At 41.4% G+C, this 18710-nt stretch overlaps 1 protein-coding gene across 1 annotated transcript in view; it reads left to right on the top strand.

Moving 5' to 3' along the window:
• The window catches only part of DNAJC13 (DnaJ heat shock protein family (Hsp40) member C13), a 94405-nt gene that overhangs the window by 42718 nt on the left and 32977 nt on the right, over positions 1-18710 (top strand). Inside the window, exons 21-33 of the mRNA XM_058657274.1 lie at positions 355-437; positions 1013-1166; positions 3372-3475; positions 3561-3720; positions 4677-4739; positions 7109-7210; positions 9145-9249; positions 10404-10606; positions 11265-11349; positions 13498-13652; positions 14121-14166; positions 15876-16030; positions 17333-17534. Coding sequence (XP_058513257.1) covers positions 355-437; positions 1013-1166; positions 3372-3475; positions 3561-3720; positions 4677-4739; positions 7109-7210; positions 9145-9249; positions 10404-10606; positions 11265-11349; positions 13498-13652; positions 14121-14166; positions 15876-16030; positions 17333-17534 — 1617 coding nt within the window. The remainder of the gene's footprint in view (positions 1-354; positions 438-1012; positions 1167-3371; positions 3476-3560; positions 3721-4676; positions 4740-7108; positions 7211-9144; positions 9250-10403; positions 10607-11264; positions 11350-13497; positions 13653-14120; positions 14167-15875; positions 16031-17332; positions 17535-18710) is intronic.

Below are 18710 nucleotides of genomic sequence, written 5' to 3'. Positions count from 1 at the left end.
CTAACCCATGATCTTGTACACTTACTATATTCCCAAGAATTTTGTGTTATTGTATGTAAATGTTTGAAACAGGGCACTGTTTTTAACTGTTGAATATTTTTTTTTTTTTTTGGCAGGATGCTCATAATGGGCAACTCAGAAAAGTTGCCTTCTTTATTTATACAGAAATCATCACAATCTTTTACACAGCATCCAACTGCTTCATTTTTACTTCGTGGTTAAAAGAATGATTACAAAAACAATTCTATAAATATTATTATCACGCTAACTGTTGAATATTTTATTCATCAAAATGATGACTGAGCCTATTTGATAGTCTCAAATTGAGCACAATGAAATTTTTTTCTTTTCCAGAATATTAGTCAAAAACCAGTTGTTCTTCGTAAAAGAAGACAAAGAATAAAAATAGAAGCAAATTGGGATCTCTTCTATTACAGGTGAACGTTAGGCCTCTTCAACCTTGTTTTATATGGTACATTGCCCTTAGAGGACTTAGTGAAAGATTTGGAACTGCTCAGTGATAACTCGGGCTGCTTGCCAGGGTTCTTTCGTGGCTAGTCTGTAGGGTTCTAATATTCAGTGTTGCTCCTTCCGTGTATTTTATAGCCACAAGTTTTATGTAATCTTATTCTCAACAGGAAATTTGATTTCTGCCAGTAGGATTATTTTCTCACTGGAATTTATACTAGCAGCAATTATAGAAGTTATAATATCATTTACTATTTAAAAAATTACCCAGATTGATTTTATATATATATTCTTATATTTTCCCATATTTTTTATTATGGAAACTTTTAAACATACGGAATCCGTGAAAGAATTTTATGGCTGAATTTTACAGTGAATACCTGTATATTTAGCACCAAGATTCTACCATTACCATGTTGCTATACTTGATTTACACCAATTTTATTTTTTTTTATTCTTGCTTTGTTAATCCTAGTATCATTTTGAGGTAATAGTGAGTGATATTTGTCGATTTTTACAAATATGTTTCTTGTTTCTTACCTAGGTTTAGTCAAGACCATGCTAGGTCAAACCTTATCTGGAACTTCAAGACCCGAGAAGAGCTCAAAGACACTCTTGAGTCTGAAATGAGAACATTTAATATTGACCGAGAGCTTGGTAGTGCTAATGTCATCTCCTGGAACCACCAGGAATTTGAGGTAAAGTTCGATTTTACAAAATTTTTGTTCTAAAAAAGCAAGTATTTTCAGAATAATTTTACATTCAGTCTTACTGTGAGTCTTAAATATTTTTATACTAGAAATTTTATAACTTGATAACTTTGTCTAATTGTACAGAGAAAATACTAAAAATATGTAATCTTTGCTTGAGACAAAATGAAAAATTGATTCACTATGTTGAGTTGGCCTTGAACCTGACAGTTTTTTTTAACGAAGACTCCATGATCTTATACATTCCAGATCTGTTCTTTTCATTTCTGGAACCTTTTGATTCTTTCCGCATTGAAAGACCCTTCCTTGTTCTTGATTCTGACTGAGGCCGCAGTGTGCTCTCTGTTTGTGTATTGGTATGAGTGTGGGACAGAAACCAAGGACGATAAATGTGGTGGATTATCTTAGCTACCTGTGCATGATTTCTGTTTGATGTGGGTATGTATGTATACACACATATATGTACACATATAGATATGTACACACCCACATATTTGTACACACACATACATGCACATATTTGTAAACACAGATATGTAGACACACACATTGTGCACACGCACACACATAGACATGTACACACCCACATATTTGTACACAGATATGTAGTCACATATTTGTACACACACATAGATATGTACACACGCACATATTTGCACACACCCACATAGATATGTACACACCCACATATTTGTGCACACACACAAACAGCCTGCATGCAGTCTTGCATTGCATCATGTCTCTGTCGGTGTAACACCAAATACATGATCATGATACTATAAGATGATATCAGCAAGTAGCATTGTAGTCATCTCAGCTTATTGAAATACATCTTAACACAGTGACAGAATTGCCTAGGGATGCATTTCCCACAGGGTAATGCTGTTGGAGTGATATGGGATTGTGTATCATTTAAATTGCTATGACACCTGTGAATGTGAGCCTGCAGCTGGTGTGGTATGCTTTGGTTATTAACCAAGTGGCATTTCGAAAACGTGTAACAATTTATTGTGTTTATTTCTGCCTCCGAGCAAAGCCTGCTTTCCTTTGCTTCTTGAGTCTGCTGTGCGACTCCCACCTCTCTACTCTTTGGTTTAGTCGTTGCTTCCTGGCCACGAGATGTTGAGAACCCACAAAGTGTCAATCTTTAGGCCTCTTTTCATCTGTCTTCATTGCCTTCATGTTCTCTGGTGTCATGGGTTTAATGAAGTTTTCTGGTTTGTTGATGCCTCCCAGATTTTCATCTTACTTAGACGACCTAAGACTTGGCATCCTGTTATTGGATGATCTGTTCAGCATCAAGGCCTTTTCTGCAAAATCCTGCTCTTGGTCTTCCTCTGAACCTACTTCTCCTGCAGTCTTTCTGCTCCTGGAGAATTCTTTCCTAGTCGGAATCCTTGGTGCCACCTTTTCTGTGGGGTTGCAAATCCGGGTAGCCTGTGGATGCTGTTCGGGGTTCCTGCCCAGTGTAGCCAGAAGCCTGCTGCTCCCGCTGTTGGATGGTGCTCGTGCCGCTTCTGTCCTCCCTGTCCTCTGAGGGAGGATCATCTTGTTTGAATGAAAGCATGTTGTTGTTGGTGTGGAACTCAGACCTTGGCGCTCCTGTGGCTTCCCGTTTCACTCAAGGGGCTTGAAAACACCAATTCCTGCTTTTGTTTCATTGTCTTGCTACTTGCTGTTTCTTCTGCCTATGCTCATTTTTTCCCTGCATAGCCTTTAATTTGTTGTCCCATCTCCCTCAGATCTTCTCATTGGATGTCATCGGTTGAGTGGGCCTCTGCGCTGTCCTGTTTGCCCCTTTATACAGGCACACACAATCTGCACATTCTCCCTCCTTATACACCTCCCTGTGTTATTTTACTTCTTACTACTTATATTACCCAACTATCACACATAGTTCTTTTCTTTGCTATGCCAGTGAGGGTACAGGAGCTAGATTAGAAGTGGAACAGCTGGGATTTGAACAACGTGTTGCCCATATGGGCTGCCAGTGTCATAGGCAGTGGACTAACATTATACGACAATACTGGCCTCTGAACAGCTAGTTGTAAGAATAAGTCATGTATAATAACAAAGTAACAGTTATTTTATGGCATGGGAAGCCCTGTACCGAAAAAAAAAAGAAATGAGAATGCAGAAATTGCCAGAAGTCTTTTGTAAGCTAAAATGATGTAATTTGCTTTTATTAATAAGGTTAAATATGAGTGCCTGGCAGAGGAAATCAAAATAGGAGACTATTACCTGAGATTGTTGTTGGAGGAAGATGAAAATGAAGAAAGTGGATCAATTAAGAGATCGTGAGCTATTTTTCATATCCTACCATATTTATTTTTGACTATTTCATGTTGATTTCTGTTGTGAACTTTTTCTTTTTAAATCTAGGTATGAATTTTTTAATGAGCTCTATCATCGTTTCCTGCTCACTCCCAAAGTGAACATGAGATGCCTGTGTTTGCAGGCCCTTGCCATCGTGTACGGGAGGTGTCATGAGGAAATCGGGCCTTTTGCAGACACGAGATACGTCGTTGGGATGCTGGAGCGGGTAAGGGTGTGGCTGAAGCAACTGCTCTGTGATACTCCAAGTACATTAGGTGTTAAGGTTTTACCCTAAATTTAAATTCTGTTGGAGTACATTGTTACTGTAACTTTCTACATGATTTTTTTTTGCTATGATTTATATTCTTTTAAAAATCTGAGTAGCAAAGTGACTACCAAGTTAGTATTTTTCCATGTCTATCTATTTTTTCTTAGTTTGGAACTTGTATAGTCACGTATTTTCCAATATGGGTAAACTGGTCAGATGTTTAAAAGAAATGTGCACATTTGTGGTTTTCAATTTTGGAAAAGTAAGAAATGATGCTAGCGTACTAAATTTAAAAGTGGCGAGGTAGCAGTAAATCAACCCCAAAAAAGCGGGGGAACTTGAAGTTCGCACTTTGTATAAATCTTGGAAATGCTACTCTATGCTTATAATTTTTTTAATTGTGATTCATGCTTTGTGGATTAGATGCTGAGTCTGAATGAGATCCTAGAATGTAACTAAAAAAAAGTTAGCACAACTAGAACAAAAATCTTTATGTTTACTCTTAAAACCAGTGGGATTGTTGAATTCTGTTCCACATTTAATTCCGTTATTTCTCCGTGGACTGGCAGTGCTTTGTGTTACAAGCAGATGCACTTTCTCCCTCGTTGTGTTCAACATGATGTAATTGAAGTGGGTATTTATCTAGGATTTTTACTTAATTCAAGGTATCATTTAGACCGATTCTTTTATTTATTTCAATTTCTGCATATCTCCTTTGAGGTCTGTATTAATCTATGCAGGAGCTTTGACTATCTAACTTTCTAGGTATATTAGACAAGTTCTATAAATTACTTTCTAAGCCAATAAGTGATTGTACTGGTCAAAATGACATTTCTTGTGGCTCTTGACTGCTCTTGAAGGGGAAACATGCTGTCACCTTACATTTCTGACTGAATTCTTGTTTATTTTTATAGTGCACAGATAAACTTGAAAGAGATCGATTGATCCTCTTCCTTAACAAGTTGATCCTTAACAAGGTATAGTATTTTTTTTAATAAATGATCTATCATAGAGATTAGCATAATTTGAGTTAATAATTCAGATATAGTTCCCTTTTGCTTTTTAGGTCAGAAATTGTGTGTACTCTAAACTTCTGGAGGGAAGTGTGTGCCAGCTTTCCCGGTATCTTCTGCCTTTATCTTGCATGTGTCAAGTTAATACTAAGTTTTTAATGAAGGCCAATGAGTGGCAACTTCCTTTATTCATTTCTCTTGAAGAACAAACCAGTAGCATAGATTTTAAGTAAATCTTGAAATCTATACTTGAAATGGAAAGTTTTCACAGTATAAATCTCGATGATGGAAAGCACAAATGTAAAATAATGAGCTTTCTGTATGCTTTTTTTTTTTTTAATTATTTTGCATTATGTTACAGTTTCATAGGCTCTGGGAATCCCCCCCACGCCCCTCCCCCCTGGTGGCTTGCTCCACCTTGATGCAGTATTACAGTTCAAATTCAATCAAGATTCTTTCCTTGTAAACATATACCAAGTATAAAGTCCAGCTATTTATTGTCCAGATGGGTTGAACAGTCTCTTGGGGAGACCATTTCTGGTCCGTTGTTAGAGCTGGCAGAATATCATCCCATTCAACCAAGAGTCCCGACATAACATCAACAGCAGTTTGCAACATTATGGAATTGACATGGTTGTGAGTAACCAGTGTGTTACAAAAAAAAAAAAGAAAAAGAAAAAGAAAGCAAGTTCTTAACCACAACCTATGATTAGCCCATTGACATTTCAGTTTTAGTTTATATACAGAACCGACTGCTATATACCTTAAATTGGCTATAAGGTACCATTCAGCTGTCTCGTGTCTATTTCATTTTAGTATTTAGCCATTTGTTGTGTTGAAGTATAATTTTGCTGATCTTGGCAGATTTTAGGGTAATCTAGACTGACTTGTAACTCTAACAAGACATTTGTCGACAGTTAAGGTGCTGAACATTTTTTTGTTTGTTTGTTTTTGGGGGGGGTGTGCAGGGAAATCCCCAACACCATGGTGAGGAGTGACTAATCTTTGTGTCCCACCCAACGAGGCATGAGCCAATCCACGCCAGCTCTTTCCTGTCAGATTCCAGGCTCTACTTTTTGTTGTTTGTCTATTTATTTTAGGTTTTTTTAGTTTGTATGATTGTTTGTTTGCTATGAGGGGTTTTCGGAGCGATCCCGATGGTCATTGCGAGAGAGGGTGGGGGTCCAGAGGTGGAGCCAGGTTCAGACCAGAGAAAGCTCTCCTCCCTGGTTCCGAAGGACGTTTATCGTTCTTCTGTTTCTGCGGACCGCTCAGGGCTTCTGGTTGTCTTTTCGATGACGTTGGCCTCCGCGCGGCAGTGTTTGGACTTCTTCCATCCCCTGTGGAAGCTCTGGTTGGGGGTGGGTGACCTCAGAGTACTCGGCCTCCGAGGGCATCCAATTCCCTGTGGTCTCCTAGGCAGTTGGGATGCAGTCCTTGTTGCTTGTATTAATAGTTTGTGGTGAAGGTCTGGGAGTCTTCATGGTTGGGATCCAAGCTTCCTCCTTACCACCTGCTCCACCCTGGAGTGCCCTCCTGCTCCACGCACATGGCTTCCTGTTAAGAGGTTGTCAGGATCGCAGGCGGTTCCCCCCTCATGCATTGGTATAGTAGTTTTGCTGTTGTTTAGTGCCGCTTTGAATCTGTTGTCTATGAATTTCTGTATGCTTTTTTAAAAGATTTTTTTTTCATGATGGTTTCCAATAAGAACTTAGAGCTGTAATATATAACATTAATTTATAAATGAAAGATGCTGAAATTTCTTAGAATTTTCCAGGGCCAGCTCTGTGGTACGGTGAGTTCTGCGACTGGCTTCTACCGCAGCGGTTTCTGTTGAAGTGCGGCCTTGCTTCTAGCCCATGCTCCAATGATAGATGATGACAGTGTACCCAGCTGCTTTGGGCTGCTGCTGTCCCAATGGGGACCATGGCGGAGGGCCTGGCTCCTGGCTTTGTTCTGGTTCAGGCCTCACTGTCGTGACCGCTTGGGGAGCGGGCAGTAAAAGGAAGATCTCTCTCTGTTTTTCTGCCTTTGAATTAAATAAATGTTAAATTTTTTTTCTACTAATACCCACTTGCCTACTTTTAGTCTCAGTTTTAGTAAGTACTGAGAATATTTTAAAGTGAAGTATGACTTGTAGCCCTTCAATAGCAGTGCTTATGTCATCTAATGCAGCCCCGCCCTGTTGGTGTGTGAAGTCAAGTAATAGCAAGTAACGTCAGCTGTGTCAGTTGTTGCCAAGGAGAGTCTGAATGTGTTCTTTGAGAAGCTTTTAGATATTTGTACGTATTGGGGAGAAAAGTTTTAGATTACGTAAAAATTTCTTTTTCCAGAAAAATGTTAAGGATCTCATGGATTCCAATGGAATTAGAATCCTGGTGGACTTACTCACCCTGGCACATCTCCACGTCAGCCGAGCCACAGTACCGCTGCAAGTATGTGTGCTTTTCTCGGGGTTACAAGCTAATGTTCTTTCAGTGCAGTTTTAAAATAAAAATAATCGAAAGTCAGTTTATATAGATGTTCAAAGAAGTATTTCTATAAGCACAAGAAGCTATTTCTCTAGTGAATTAAAACAGTAATCATGGTGGGGGAGTAGTCCCAGAAAAGTGAAGCACCGTAGGGACGGTGCAAAACGGACATGATGACCCAGCTGTCCTGACGGGTCGCTTGTCTTAAACTCACTGTCCCTAAGGTGGCTTCTTTTGAGCCTGTGTGACTTTTGGGATTAAATTGAAGTCATCGAGTAGATTGCTAGGGCTTTCAGCATTTGGCAGGCGCTGAAAACACACTTTGCCTTGAGGAATTCCTGGAGGAATTGAAGAGGCCGGAGAACAATGCTGCAGTCCTCTGCAGGGCTTGCCGATCCTCCTTTGTAAGAGGGATCTGTAGCTAGTTTAAATCTCTAGGTGAGCATGTTTTGGTTTTGTTTGGTGCCATGCGGCAAGGCAGGGTGTCAGGTTAGAATTGATCTGAATTGGAGACATCAGTATTCTATAGAGACCATTTTCTATTATCAGACATGAACGGTGGTAACATAGTTTATTACATCCTATTGCACTGTGCCATGTCCTATTCTGGTATACATAAGGTGTTAGAAACTTTAAATTCCCCGAAAGACTCCTAAGATGATTACTGTTGTTATTCCTTTTTTTTCTCATTTGCATGAAGAAACTGGGACAGATTTACTGAAAACCTTGTCTGAAGTTCCCTCACTCCCACCCCAAGTAGCAGACATGCGGTTAGAATTCATATCATGTTCTTAACCACTCTACTGTTCTCTGCATACGAGTCTGCAACTGAACTATGGGGGGTTAGTAATGCTCTGTAGGGGAGGGCGTGTAGTCCATCGATTCAGATACCAGTTAAGATGTGCACGTCCTACGTTAGGCAAAACTTGGGTCTGATGATTTGGGAAGAGAACTGGTAGATGGGGACTTGCCATGTATGTGTCTCTCATAAAAAAAGGAGTTGTAATGAAATATACTCAGCATATAAAAATTCTATAGGTTTCTCATAAAACATTGATAAGAAAATGTTAAAAATTATTTACAGTAAAAAAGAAAAAATTGCAGCCAAGTTTGTAGCTATTACTTGGCTTTATTTGGGATTCTAGAAAGTGACAGTAGTCCGTACTTGAGAACGTAACGGCCTGTGCCTGGGCAGGTTATGTATTTTAGCTAGGGAAGAGGAAGTGGCGAACAGACAGGAAGTGGGAAGTAGGGAACAGTGCAGTTGGCTGCAGCTTGCCTCCTTTCAAACATGGATTGCACACTGTGCGGACAGGCTGAGCCTCAGCTGCAGTCAGCCACAAGCGAGTTAGCTCCCAGTTCTTTGTGTATGCAAGCAGCTTCAGGCCAGACTTAATTCATGTTAGCATTAGTGAAGAAAATTATTAAAACTATTTTAATATCACCAAGTCTTTCCTGTTAGCATTTTAACTATTTAATCTCAAGTGCTTATTGAACCTAAGTTGTAATAAATTGTTCTTCCTTAAAAGAACTTCTATACTGTGAGCATTGTGGTTCAAGGCCAATGATACATGTTTGTTTATATAATTATTTGCTGTATGTTTGCCACTAAAGTGCAGTGTCCTGAGAGCGTCATGATGATCACAATGAATGTAAATGTCCTTGAACTTAGCTGAAATTACTCAAAGAATTTAGGAAACTGTTTACCTCAAAGGCACAATTAAGAAGAAAATAACTTTTGACTATTGAATTAGGAATCTAATCATTAACTGTTAAGGAACTCCCAAAGGGCCATAGGGGAATGTAGGTACCCAAATTGGTACTGTCACTTTGTTTTATGACATTTGCTTCCTTAGACTTCTTCTTCTTTGGAAAAAAACTAACATCTTTTTCAACAGAGCAATGTAATTGAAGCTGCTCCAGACATGAAGAGAGAGAGTGAGAAGGAGTGGTACTTCGGCAACGCAGACAAGGAGCGCAGTGGCCCCTATGGTTTCCATGAGGTGTGTGTCGTGACGGCCTCCTCCCCGCAACCGGCCCGCTTGGTATTAGCAGGAATGCAGAAGATTTTAAAGATTTATTTATTTCATTACAAAGTCAGATATACAGAGAGGAGGAGAGACAGAGAGGAAGATCTTCCGTCCGATGATTCACTCCCCAAGTGAGCCGCAACAGGCTGGTGCGCGCCGATCCGAAGCTGGGAACCTGGAACCTCTTCCGGGTCTCTCACACGGGGGTGCAGTGTCCCAATGCATTGGGCTGTCCTCAACTGCTTTCCCAGGCCACAAGCAGGGAGCTGGATGGGAAGTGGAGCTGCCAGGACTAGAACCGGCGCCCCTGTGGGATCCCAGGGCGTTCAAGGCGAGGACTTTAGCCGCTAGGCCACGCTGCAGGCCCAGGAATGCAGAAGATTTTTTTTTTTAATTATTTATTATTTTTAATTCATTAATTACATTGTATTATGTGACACAGTTTCATAGGTACTTGGGTTCTCCCCACCCCTCCCCAAACCCTCCCACCATGGTGGATTCCTCCACCTTGTAATGCAGAAGATTTTAAAGCTGATTTTAATTACTTGCATCAAGGCCAGGTGCTCTGTTGCTTAGCTTTCCACATAAGGGATGAGAAGATTTGCATCCACAGTCATGTCGTCTATCCTTGTTAAAAATAAGTTATGGCTATTGTAGGCACACTCAGGATTGTAACAAACTTTTCTATGTAACAACAGTTGATATCTTAATGATTATTGGAAGCTTGTGGTACAAACAGGTTTTAATATGTAGTCAGAATTTTACTGGATATTACCTATTTCGTTTTGCTTTTCATCTGCTAGTGTACAACCCTGCCCCATCCCGCAGTCCTGTCGCTGTGTCAGCGTCGGTCAGGGTGCGGCCAGAGGACAGCGCGGTTGAGGGCCAGGCCTGCTCTCCCTCACTGGGTCCTGCTACACGCTGCCCTCTTTTCCTCATCTTTTCAGTGTTATGTTCTGCATTATCCACATTGGATTTCCCAAGGTCCTGTCAACAAAACCTTCTTTCCAAGAGTGAACTTGGGTGTTTATAGTTCAGTGTGTATTTACTATGACAAAAAATGGCAGTATTTAAAAATTTTCCTTTTACTCTCCTGTTTGTAATAATGATGCCTTACATCTGTTAAGATGCAAGAATTGTGGACCAAAGGAATGTTGAATGCAAAAACCAGATGCTGGGCTCAAGGCATGGACGGATGGCGGCCGCTTCAGGCGATCCCCCAGCTGAAGTGGTGCCTGTCAGCCAGTGGGCAGGCTGTGCTGAATGAGACTGACCTGGCCACCCTGATCCTGAACATGCTCATCACCATGTGTGGGTACTTTCCAAGCAGGTAGGATGGGACTCAATGTTCCCATGCCGGCATCTGTCTCATTGCTAGGAAGCTTTCCCTGTAATGCAGGATTACTCTGGTAATTTGAAACAGAAGTCATGTCTGTGACCTTGGGGGAGTTCTGCTTTGCGTTCTGGAACTTTGCAAAACATAATTTGTGAATTGTGCTGATTAAGTGACTAGAAAGCTACATTCTCTGAAACACTTTCAAGTAATATCACAAAATTGAGGCTTAGTAGTGTTCCTGCGAGGTCAGAAAACAGGTGTAGCTAAAATCCACAGTTCGTATTCAGAGGGAGCGTGACAGATTAAGGATATGCTTGGGATTTACTGAGCACAGTTAAGTTAAGGCTTATGCCCCTTGGGGGGAAATTCCCACCAATAGTGTGTTGGACAACACCAACTTCAGTAAAATAATCACTCAGTCTCTGGCTCTTCCAGGCTGCTGTTTTTCAAGGAAATCTTATGGAAGGGAATTAAGTCATAGTAAGCAGCCATATAGATTCAAACCAAAATACCTAATCATGTCCCCAGCTGTATGAGAGCTTAGTCTTCATTAACAGAGTAAGGTGACCTGCTCCACGCCTAGTGGAATGTCCTGTGTCTGACGATCTGTCTTTAAGTGTGTGCAGTGTTGACCTCGGACACTGTCTTCCAGGGACCAGGACAACGCCATCATCCGGCCTTTGCCCAGAGTGAAGAGGCTGCTGTCGGACAGCACCTGCCTTCCCCACATTATCCAGGTGAGTCACCGGCATGTTGCCCAGCTAGACCAGCATTTGGAGAATCATTTTCTCTTAAGAATTTATTTCTTAAGAATTTCTTATGAATTAGATTGTTGTTCTTAGTCACCTGTTTTCCTGGATAGCATCTGATTCAAGAGCGGTGAGTTGGAATTACGTAGGCTATATTAAAGTATCTTTTTTTCTTTTCATTAATCTGCTCTTTTAAAATGAATTGTTGGTTCCATCACGATACCTAGTGGGCTAAATCCTCACCTTGCATGCATCGGAATCCCATCTAGGCACCTGTTTGTGTCCTGGCAGCCCCGTTTCCCATCTAGCTTCCTGTTTGTGGCCTGGGAAAGCAGTCATGGACGGCCCAAAGCTTTGGGACCCTGCACCTACGTGGGAGACCCGAGGAAGTTCCTGGCTTCTGGCTTCTGGCTCCTGGCTCCTGGCTCCTGGCTTCGGACTGGCTCAGCTCCACCAATTTGGCCACTTGAGGGATGAATCAGCAGACAGAAGAATTTTTCTTCCTGTCTCCTTCTCTCTTATATCTACCTTTCTAATAAAGATATCTAAGTCAAAAAAAAAAAAAAAGTATCTAAACTATAGAATAAGGAAACCCAAATAGCCCAGACACTGAGATGTCCTGTGTTTCCCTCCTGTCTGTTGATTATTTTGTTGTCAGATCTTTTTCTTTTTTCTTTAAAGCTCCACTTATTTATTTGAAAGAATTAGAGAGAGAGAAAGGTCTTCCATTCACTGGTTCACTCCCCAGATGCCTGCAACAGCCAGGACTGGGCCAATCTAAAACAGGAACCGAGAGCAAGGAGCTGCTTCTGGGTTTCCCGTGTGGGTGCAGGTGGCCGTGTACACGGGCTGTCTTCTCCTCTCCCAGGTGTGGGTGCAGGTGGCCGTGTACACGGGCCGTCTTCTCCTCTCCCAGGTGTGGGTGCAGGTGGCCGTGTACACGGGCCGTCTCCTCTCCCAGGTGTGGGTGCAGGTGGCCGTGTACACGGGCCGTCTTCTCCTCTCCCGTGTGGGTGCAGGTGGCCGTGTACACGGGCTTTCTTTCCCAGGTGTGGGTGCAGGTGGCCGTGTACACGGGCCGTCTTCTCCTCTCCCGTGTGGGTGCAGGTGGCCGTGTACACGGGCTTTCTTTCCCAGGTGTGGGTGCAGGTGACCATGTACATCTGCCTGTTTTGAATAGAGACCACAGCATTTGGTGCTTTCTGGGAGTAGAGCTGCTACTCTGTAGATGTAACTTGTTTACCGTTTTCCTTTTATCTGCAATTTTGAATGAATTTATTCATGTATCTCACTGATACTGGCTCTCTGCCCTGTTCCTTGGAGTTCTCATGTAGCTGTCATTGTCATGTCAGTTGAGCTGAACTGAAAATAGCACAAAACATGGCTTCATCATTTTCAAGATCTGCTTATTTGAAAAGCAAAATGGCAACAAGGTGGAGGAATCCACCATGGTGGGAGGGTTTGGGGAGGGGTGAGAGAACCCAAGTATCTATGTAACTGTGTCACATAATACAATGTAATTAATGAAGTTAAATAATAAATAATTAAAAAATAAACAAACAAAAAAAAGAAAAGCAAAATGACGGAGGGAAAGACAGAAACAGTTATTGTCTGTTCACCGACTCATTCAGCTCGTCCCCCAGAAGGTCGTGATGCGCGAAGCTGGACCAACCCAGAGCCCGGCCAGCATGGCCCCCTCTCTCCCACACTGGTGGTGGAGGCCCAGACACCGAGTTGTCATCTGTTCACAGGCGTGTTAGCAGGGAGCTGGACTGGAAACAGTCAGGACTCCGACTGGCAGTCTGATGTGGATGCTGAAATACATAGCTTGACTCACAGCATCGCCCTCTCCAATAACTTCCTTATTTCGTAAATAAAGAAGTGAATTATGAAGGTTCTCATTTGACCTGCAATGTCATGCCTTTTTGTTCAGCTTCCAAGGCATTGTTTCAGTTTTTTTTTTTTTTTTAAGTAAGTATGGGTCCATTCTCAGTTCAAATTGTAACTCTTTGTATTGAAGGCTGTGAAGTGATACACAAGCTTACTGAATCCACAGATTTTCATTGGGTAACATATATAATAAACTCAAATCTCAACACATAAAATATGTAAATCTAAACGTCTTTCTCTTCTCAGCTCCTGCTGACCTTTGACCCCATTCTCGTTGAGAAAGTGGCCATCTTGTTGTGCCATATCACACAGGACAACCCCCAGTTACCTCGTCTCTACCTGAGCGGAGTGTTTTTCTTCATCATGATGTACACAGGTTCCAACGTGCTTCCCGTAGCTCGGTGAGCACTCCAAGGGTAATCTGTTTGAAATGTTTATTTGTACATTTGAACTTTTTGTGACTGCATCATTGGTTTCTAAATCTTTCATTACAAAAGCTGTTCATATGTCTGAAAATTTGGTAAGTAGAGAATGGGGGAAAAATTACTCAAAATTGACCACTTTACCATATCTAGCATAAAACCTGTAATCTTTTTTTGTAGAATGTATTTAATGAAAACATCTTACTAGTACACATTCAGTTTCACCTGTTTCTTAAAACCATTTTTTCGTCACATAGCGTATTAAAATAACCATACTTGACAAATGTTTATCGGTCATACAAGATTTTGCCATAATCAGGAATTACATAATTTAGGAATATGGATTTACAAGTTGCCTTTTGTTCTATCTGTGTTAGATCTGTTTGAAACAGCAGTGATGCTAAACTAAATGAGGCCCCATTTCTGATGATTTGTTTTTCTTGGTAGGTTCCTGAAATACACACATACCAAGCAGGCTTTCAAGTCAGAAGAGGTGAGTCGGCCGGGTCCCCTGAATACCACTGGCTACCTGTGACCCTGCAGTCTCCCGAGTTATGTATGGTTATTGCTTTGTAAGGGCTTGACGTAGGTTTATTCATGATTTTTTTTTTCCTTATGCCTTATGGTACTTTGTACTATAGAAAAATCTAAGGCTAATGTTTTAAATGAAAACAAATGTTGCCCTTTAGCTGTGTATTGAAATTGCAGCTATAAATTATTTCTTGGTACCTCTGTAAATGTAATTTGTTCTCTTTTGTGTGAAATTTAAATAAATGGAACAAGTATTTAGCCTAGTGCTTAGGATGCCTGTGTCTTCAAGGAGTTATTTTGATAAATAATTCATTAGGTGTCTGAATCTCCTGCAGTCAGCCAAGATTTAGTAAGATTTTAGCTGCCTTTTTGTTCAGCTTCCAAGGTGTGGCAGAAGTGCCACATTTGTCTTCGAAAGCTACTTTTTTGTTTGTTGTGATATCTTTGCCATTTGACCAAGGAGGAAAGCTCGGCATTCCAAAGCAAGCTGAGCCTTCCCCAGCTGGCCTCGCCGACCTCGGCCTTACCGCTGTATTCTACAGAGAGAGTTTATCAATAGAACTGAAGGGTATTTCAAGATTTGTTTGGCTTTTCAAAGAGCAGTGGTTTGGAGGTATGGCGGAGGGTGATATTTTTGAAGAGCAGAGTAAACCAGACACTGATGGGAATATAGTGTGTCAAGCCACATTCTGTAGTGTAATCAGTGCAGCGCTGGAAAAGCTGTTTCCTTAATTAAAATGATATCCACTGTAGTATAATTTCCATAGCATTCTATAACTGGAAAATGAGAGTTTGGTAGAAGCTTACAAAAGTCTCTAATGATACTACTTTACTATATAATGAGGTATTTTCAGAATTCATTTTTCTTGCTTTATTTATATAGTCTTATTTTCAAATTTTATAATAGCTTGTCCTAGCAATATTTTGAATAATTACAACAAAGCATTGTTTATAGCAGAATTCTGGATTCAGGAATTACTGAGTAGAATTCTAAAGACAGAACAGGCCGTTCTCCATCCACAAGTTTAACCAGTAGTGAATTTACTCTTATTGACACAAGTCTAAAAATAGTCATCATCTAGTTTGTGCATCAAATGGTGAAACTGTTTGGGTTTTTGCCCTCCTCTCTCTGTCCTTTCCTGGGGAAGTAAGCCATCTTATTCGCCTGGAAGGAAAAGTGTAGCTTTCAGGATTTTATTTCCATCGAGTAAGCAAATGCGTTCAATGACTTGAAATGGTGGAGCATGGCGATGGGCTCACTCAGCTGGGCATGTGAAGGACATGGACTTCGGATGTAGCTGATTATGTTGAGTAGAATTCTCCATCGGAATCTTAGCCACGATTCCTCCTTCAGATCGTTACGATTTCCTGGATCTGCTTTTGAAAAAGGAGGCACGTGTGGGGCCCGTGTGCTACAGCTGGCGGGCTAGCACGTGTCAAGGCTGTTACTTCAGGTAGCACCAGCAGCACCTGAATGCTTGGAGATGCTGTCGGCTGTGGGCTCTGGCTTCTGCCCAGTGCCGGAAGCTTCCGCTTTAGTTTTGCCATGTTATCTTGTAAGTTACCAGTGGTGCTGTTTCTTCCAATGTTTTGTAACTGGAATTCATTTACTGGAAAATGAAAAAGCAACTGTAGTGTTTCTGACTACGTTTTGTTCTGTTTGTTTTACAGACAAAGGGACAAGATATTGTTCAGAGAAGTATACTTGGGCACATCCTACCAGAAGCAATGGTTTGTTATTTAGAAAATTATGAGCCTGAAAAGTTTTCTGAGATTTTTCTTGGAGAATTTGATACTCCAGAAGCAATCTGGAGCAGTGAAATGAGGTAAAAAATCAGCTTCTTGTTTGTATTTTAAACTCGTAGTCTGCCCCTTGTCATCTGATTGACTCTGTTAGAGGTTCTCATTGGTGTCATAACGAAAACAGAATAGTCACTGGTGCTGAATCAAGTGACAGTTACAAGGCCTTTAGCGTTATTCTCTTCTGACCTGATGGAATTAATTACTGCAACCTGAATGGAGCTGTAATTCAACTAGGACCTCCTGTGTGTGTTTTATGCTTCTTGAATCCGTTTAGAGCTGGGTAGTTTTCAGACACTGACCAGCTTACATGTCTGTAGGAGGTATATAGGGATGAAGTCTAAATGCTCCTGGATATTGGGAAATAAGATTGTGTTCCATTGGTTGGGACTGCCTGAATAGGGGCTGATGTGACGTCGTTGCAAGTAAAACTGCTGCCTGCAGTGGTGGCATTCCTAAACTAAAAAAAAAAAAAAAAAAAAAAAAGACCAGATCAGAAGTATCCAAAGTTACTCGAAAATTAGGTCTTCTAGCCTGCACATTTTGAGCTTATTCTGGAGGTTAGCATTCCTAGTGAGTGTCCTCATTAGCAAAGAAATGCCCCTGGAGAGGCCTGTGGGAGACCCAGAGCATATGCCAGGAGCCTGCCGTTGTCAAGGCTGGGTCTGTTGGTGGAGAACACTCTTGGTTCACTTAATGGCTCCCAGTTGTGTTTTCTCATTAGGCCAATTTCACTCTCTGCATGCCACCTGCTGGTTATCATTTATGTCACGTATTAACTGCCAATTCAGATGTTGTCCATGGCAAGTGAAGAATATTTAGAAATTCAGATAAATTAGCAATATGGCTTTTTTTGGGTAATGTTTTAATAGTGAGATTGGCTGACCGGATTCCTTATTTAAAAGTTACCTCTCTTTGTATACTGAACTAATCAAGTTTCTGCTTAGGTGAGGGCAAGCTTGTAAGGTATAGGAAGTTAATTAAACCACTACTGTGTTGGAAGCTTGTGTGGAGGTGCTAACAGATGTCCCTTTTGCTACCCCTTCCTGCATGCACACACCATTCCATTTGCCCTTGGAAGAGCTGCTCTTTAAATATAAAGGACTGACCAAATCAGCCTTTTTCTCTAGGTTATTTTACAGAAACATTTGATGGGTAATTTTATTTCTCTTGAGTATTTTTTATATTAGAAAGTTAGTGCCCTATGTGGCATACTTACAGTCTCCATCTTAGACCAATAATTGAATTACTCTAAAAAAGACACATGTAATTAAGTTTCATGATTGCGTGTTTTCATCATGCTTGAATGAAAGTTTCTATAATTGCAGGCGCCTCATGATAGAGAAAATTGCCGCCCATCTTGCTGATTTCACACCTCGTCTTCAGAGTAACACAAGAGCACTTTATCATTATTGTCCCATCCCAGTTATCAACTATCCACAACTGGAAAATGAGCTATTTTGTAATATTTATTACCTCAAACAACTTTGTGATACACTCCGGTTTCCAGATTGGCCAATTAAAGACCCGGTGAGTGAATGATTTGATTTGTGGTTTCTTAAACCTGAAAACAACCTCTCATCACTTCTACTTATTTATTGACTTTTCTTGTGATGAGAATAATATCTTTCTCAGTTACTCTTGTTGCTCAGCACACCTGAGTGAATCTCAGACTGAGAGGTTAGCTCTTGAGGGAGGATCGAGAAGTTCTTGAGCTTCTGGGGGACGATGACCTTTCTGCAGAGAAGGTTCTGTGTTACAGTCGCTTGGGGGAAGCTTGTCTCTGCAGCCTGTGGAGCTAGCCTAAGCTGGAACTGGACAGTCTGCACTTGAGTTCCAGTTAATACCGTGTGGCTTCTTAAACCTTCAGGTCTTATCCCTAAAATGGCAGCGGAAATAGCACCTATTCCTGAGTGACTGTGAAGGTTAAGTGGGCATTCACGTACGTGTAATTGGTGGCACACATAGAGGTGGCCCCTGTGTGGCCATGTGACCCGCCCGCCTGCCCAGAGTCGCTGAGGCTCCTCCACCTTGAGCCCTGGGATGCCTGTGGGGAGCAAGGAGCGAAGGAGGTCTTGGTGCCCATGGTCAATTAGGGGAGTGGAAATTATGCCGTCATCATTGCCACCTAACTGTAGCAGTGTGTACCAGGACTCACTGCCTCCAGGCCAGGACCAAATAAAGACAGGTTAGGCCCTGGTACTTAACTCAGGATTCCACATGATGTACAGATGCTTTTAAGGTTTTAAGTCAAATCCGAGTTTGAATCCAGCTCTAACAATAATTAATTGAGAAACATGTAGTCATGTCTCAGAATCTGCATTTTCATAGGTTACTACAAATTAGAATTAAACCTTTTAGATGTTTTTGGTGATGTAGTCGAGATGCTACTTGTGGCATGCCTGGGTTGCAGTCCCAGCTGCACTTGTAGCCCAGCCTTCTGCTCACGCATCCTGGGGAGCAGCCACAAGGATCCTGAGACTCGAATTTGAGTTCTCGCTTGGCTTCATCCTGGCCTGGTTCCTGGGCTGTTGTGGGCCTTTGAAGAGTTGCCTGGCAGTAAACATGAGTGTTTTCCCACGTCCACACTTCTTCATGTTGACTGCTGTCTCATCTGAGTGTTGATATACCAGTGATGCTGTTAGCTCACCTCAGAAAACACACTACAGTCTGCCACTTGGTTCTCTCTTCAGGGAAGGCATATCA

This window comes from Ochotona princeps, chromosome 30, assembly GCF_030435755.1.
Source record: "Ochotona princeps isolate mOchPri1 chromosome 30, mOchPri1.hap1, whole genome shotgun sequence".
NCBI classification, from domain to species: domain Eukaryota; kingdom Metazoa; phylum Chordata; class Mammalia; order Lagomorpha; family Ochotonidae; genus Ochotona; species Ochotona princeps.
The sequence above is the reverse complement of the archived record's forward strand: the minus strand, read 5'-3'. Positions and strand labels throughout refer to the sequence as shown.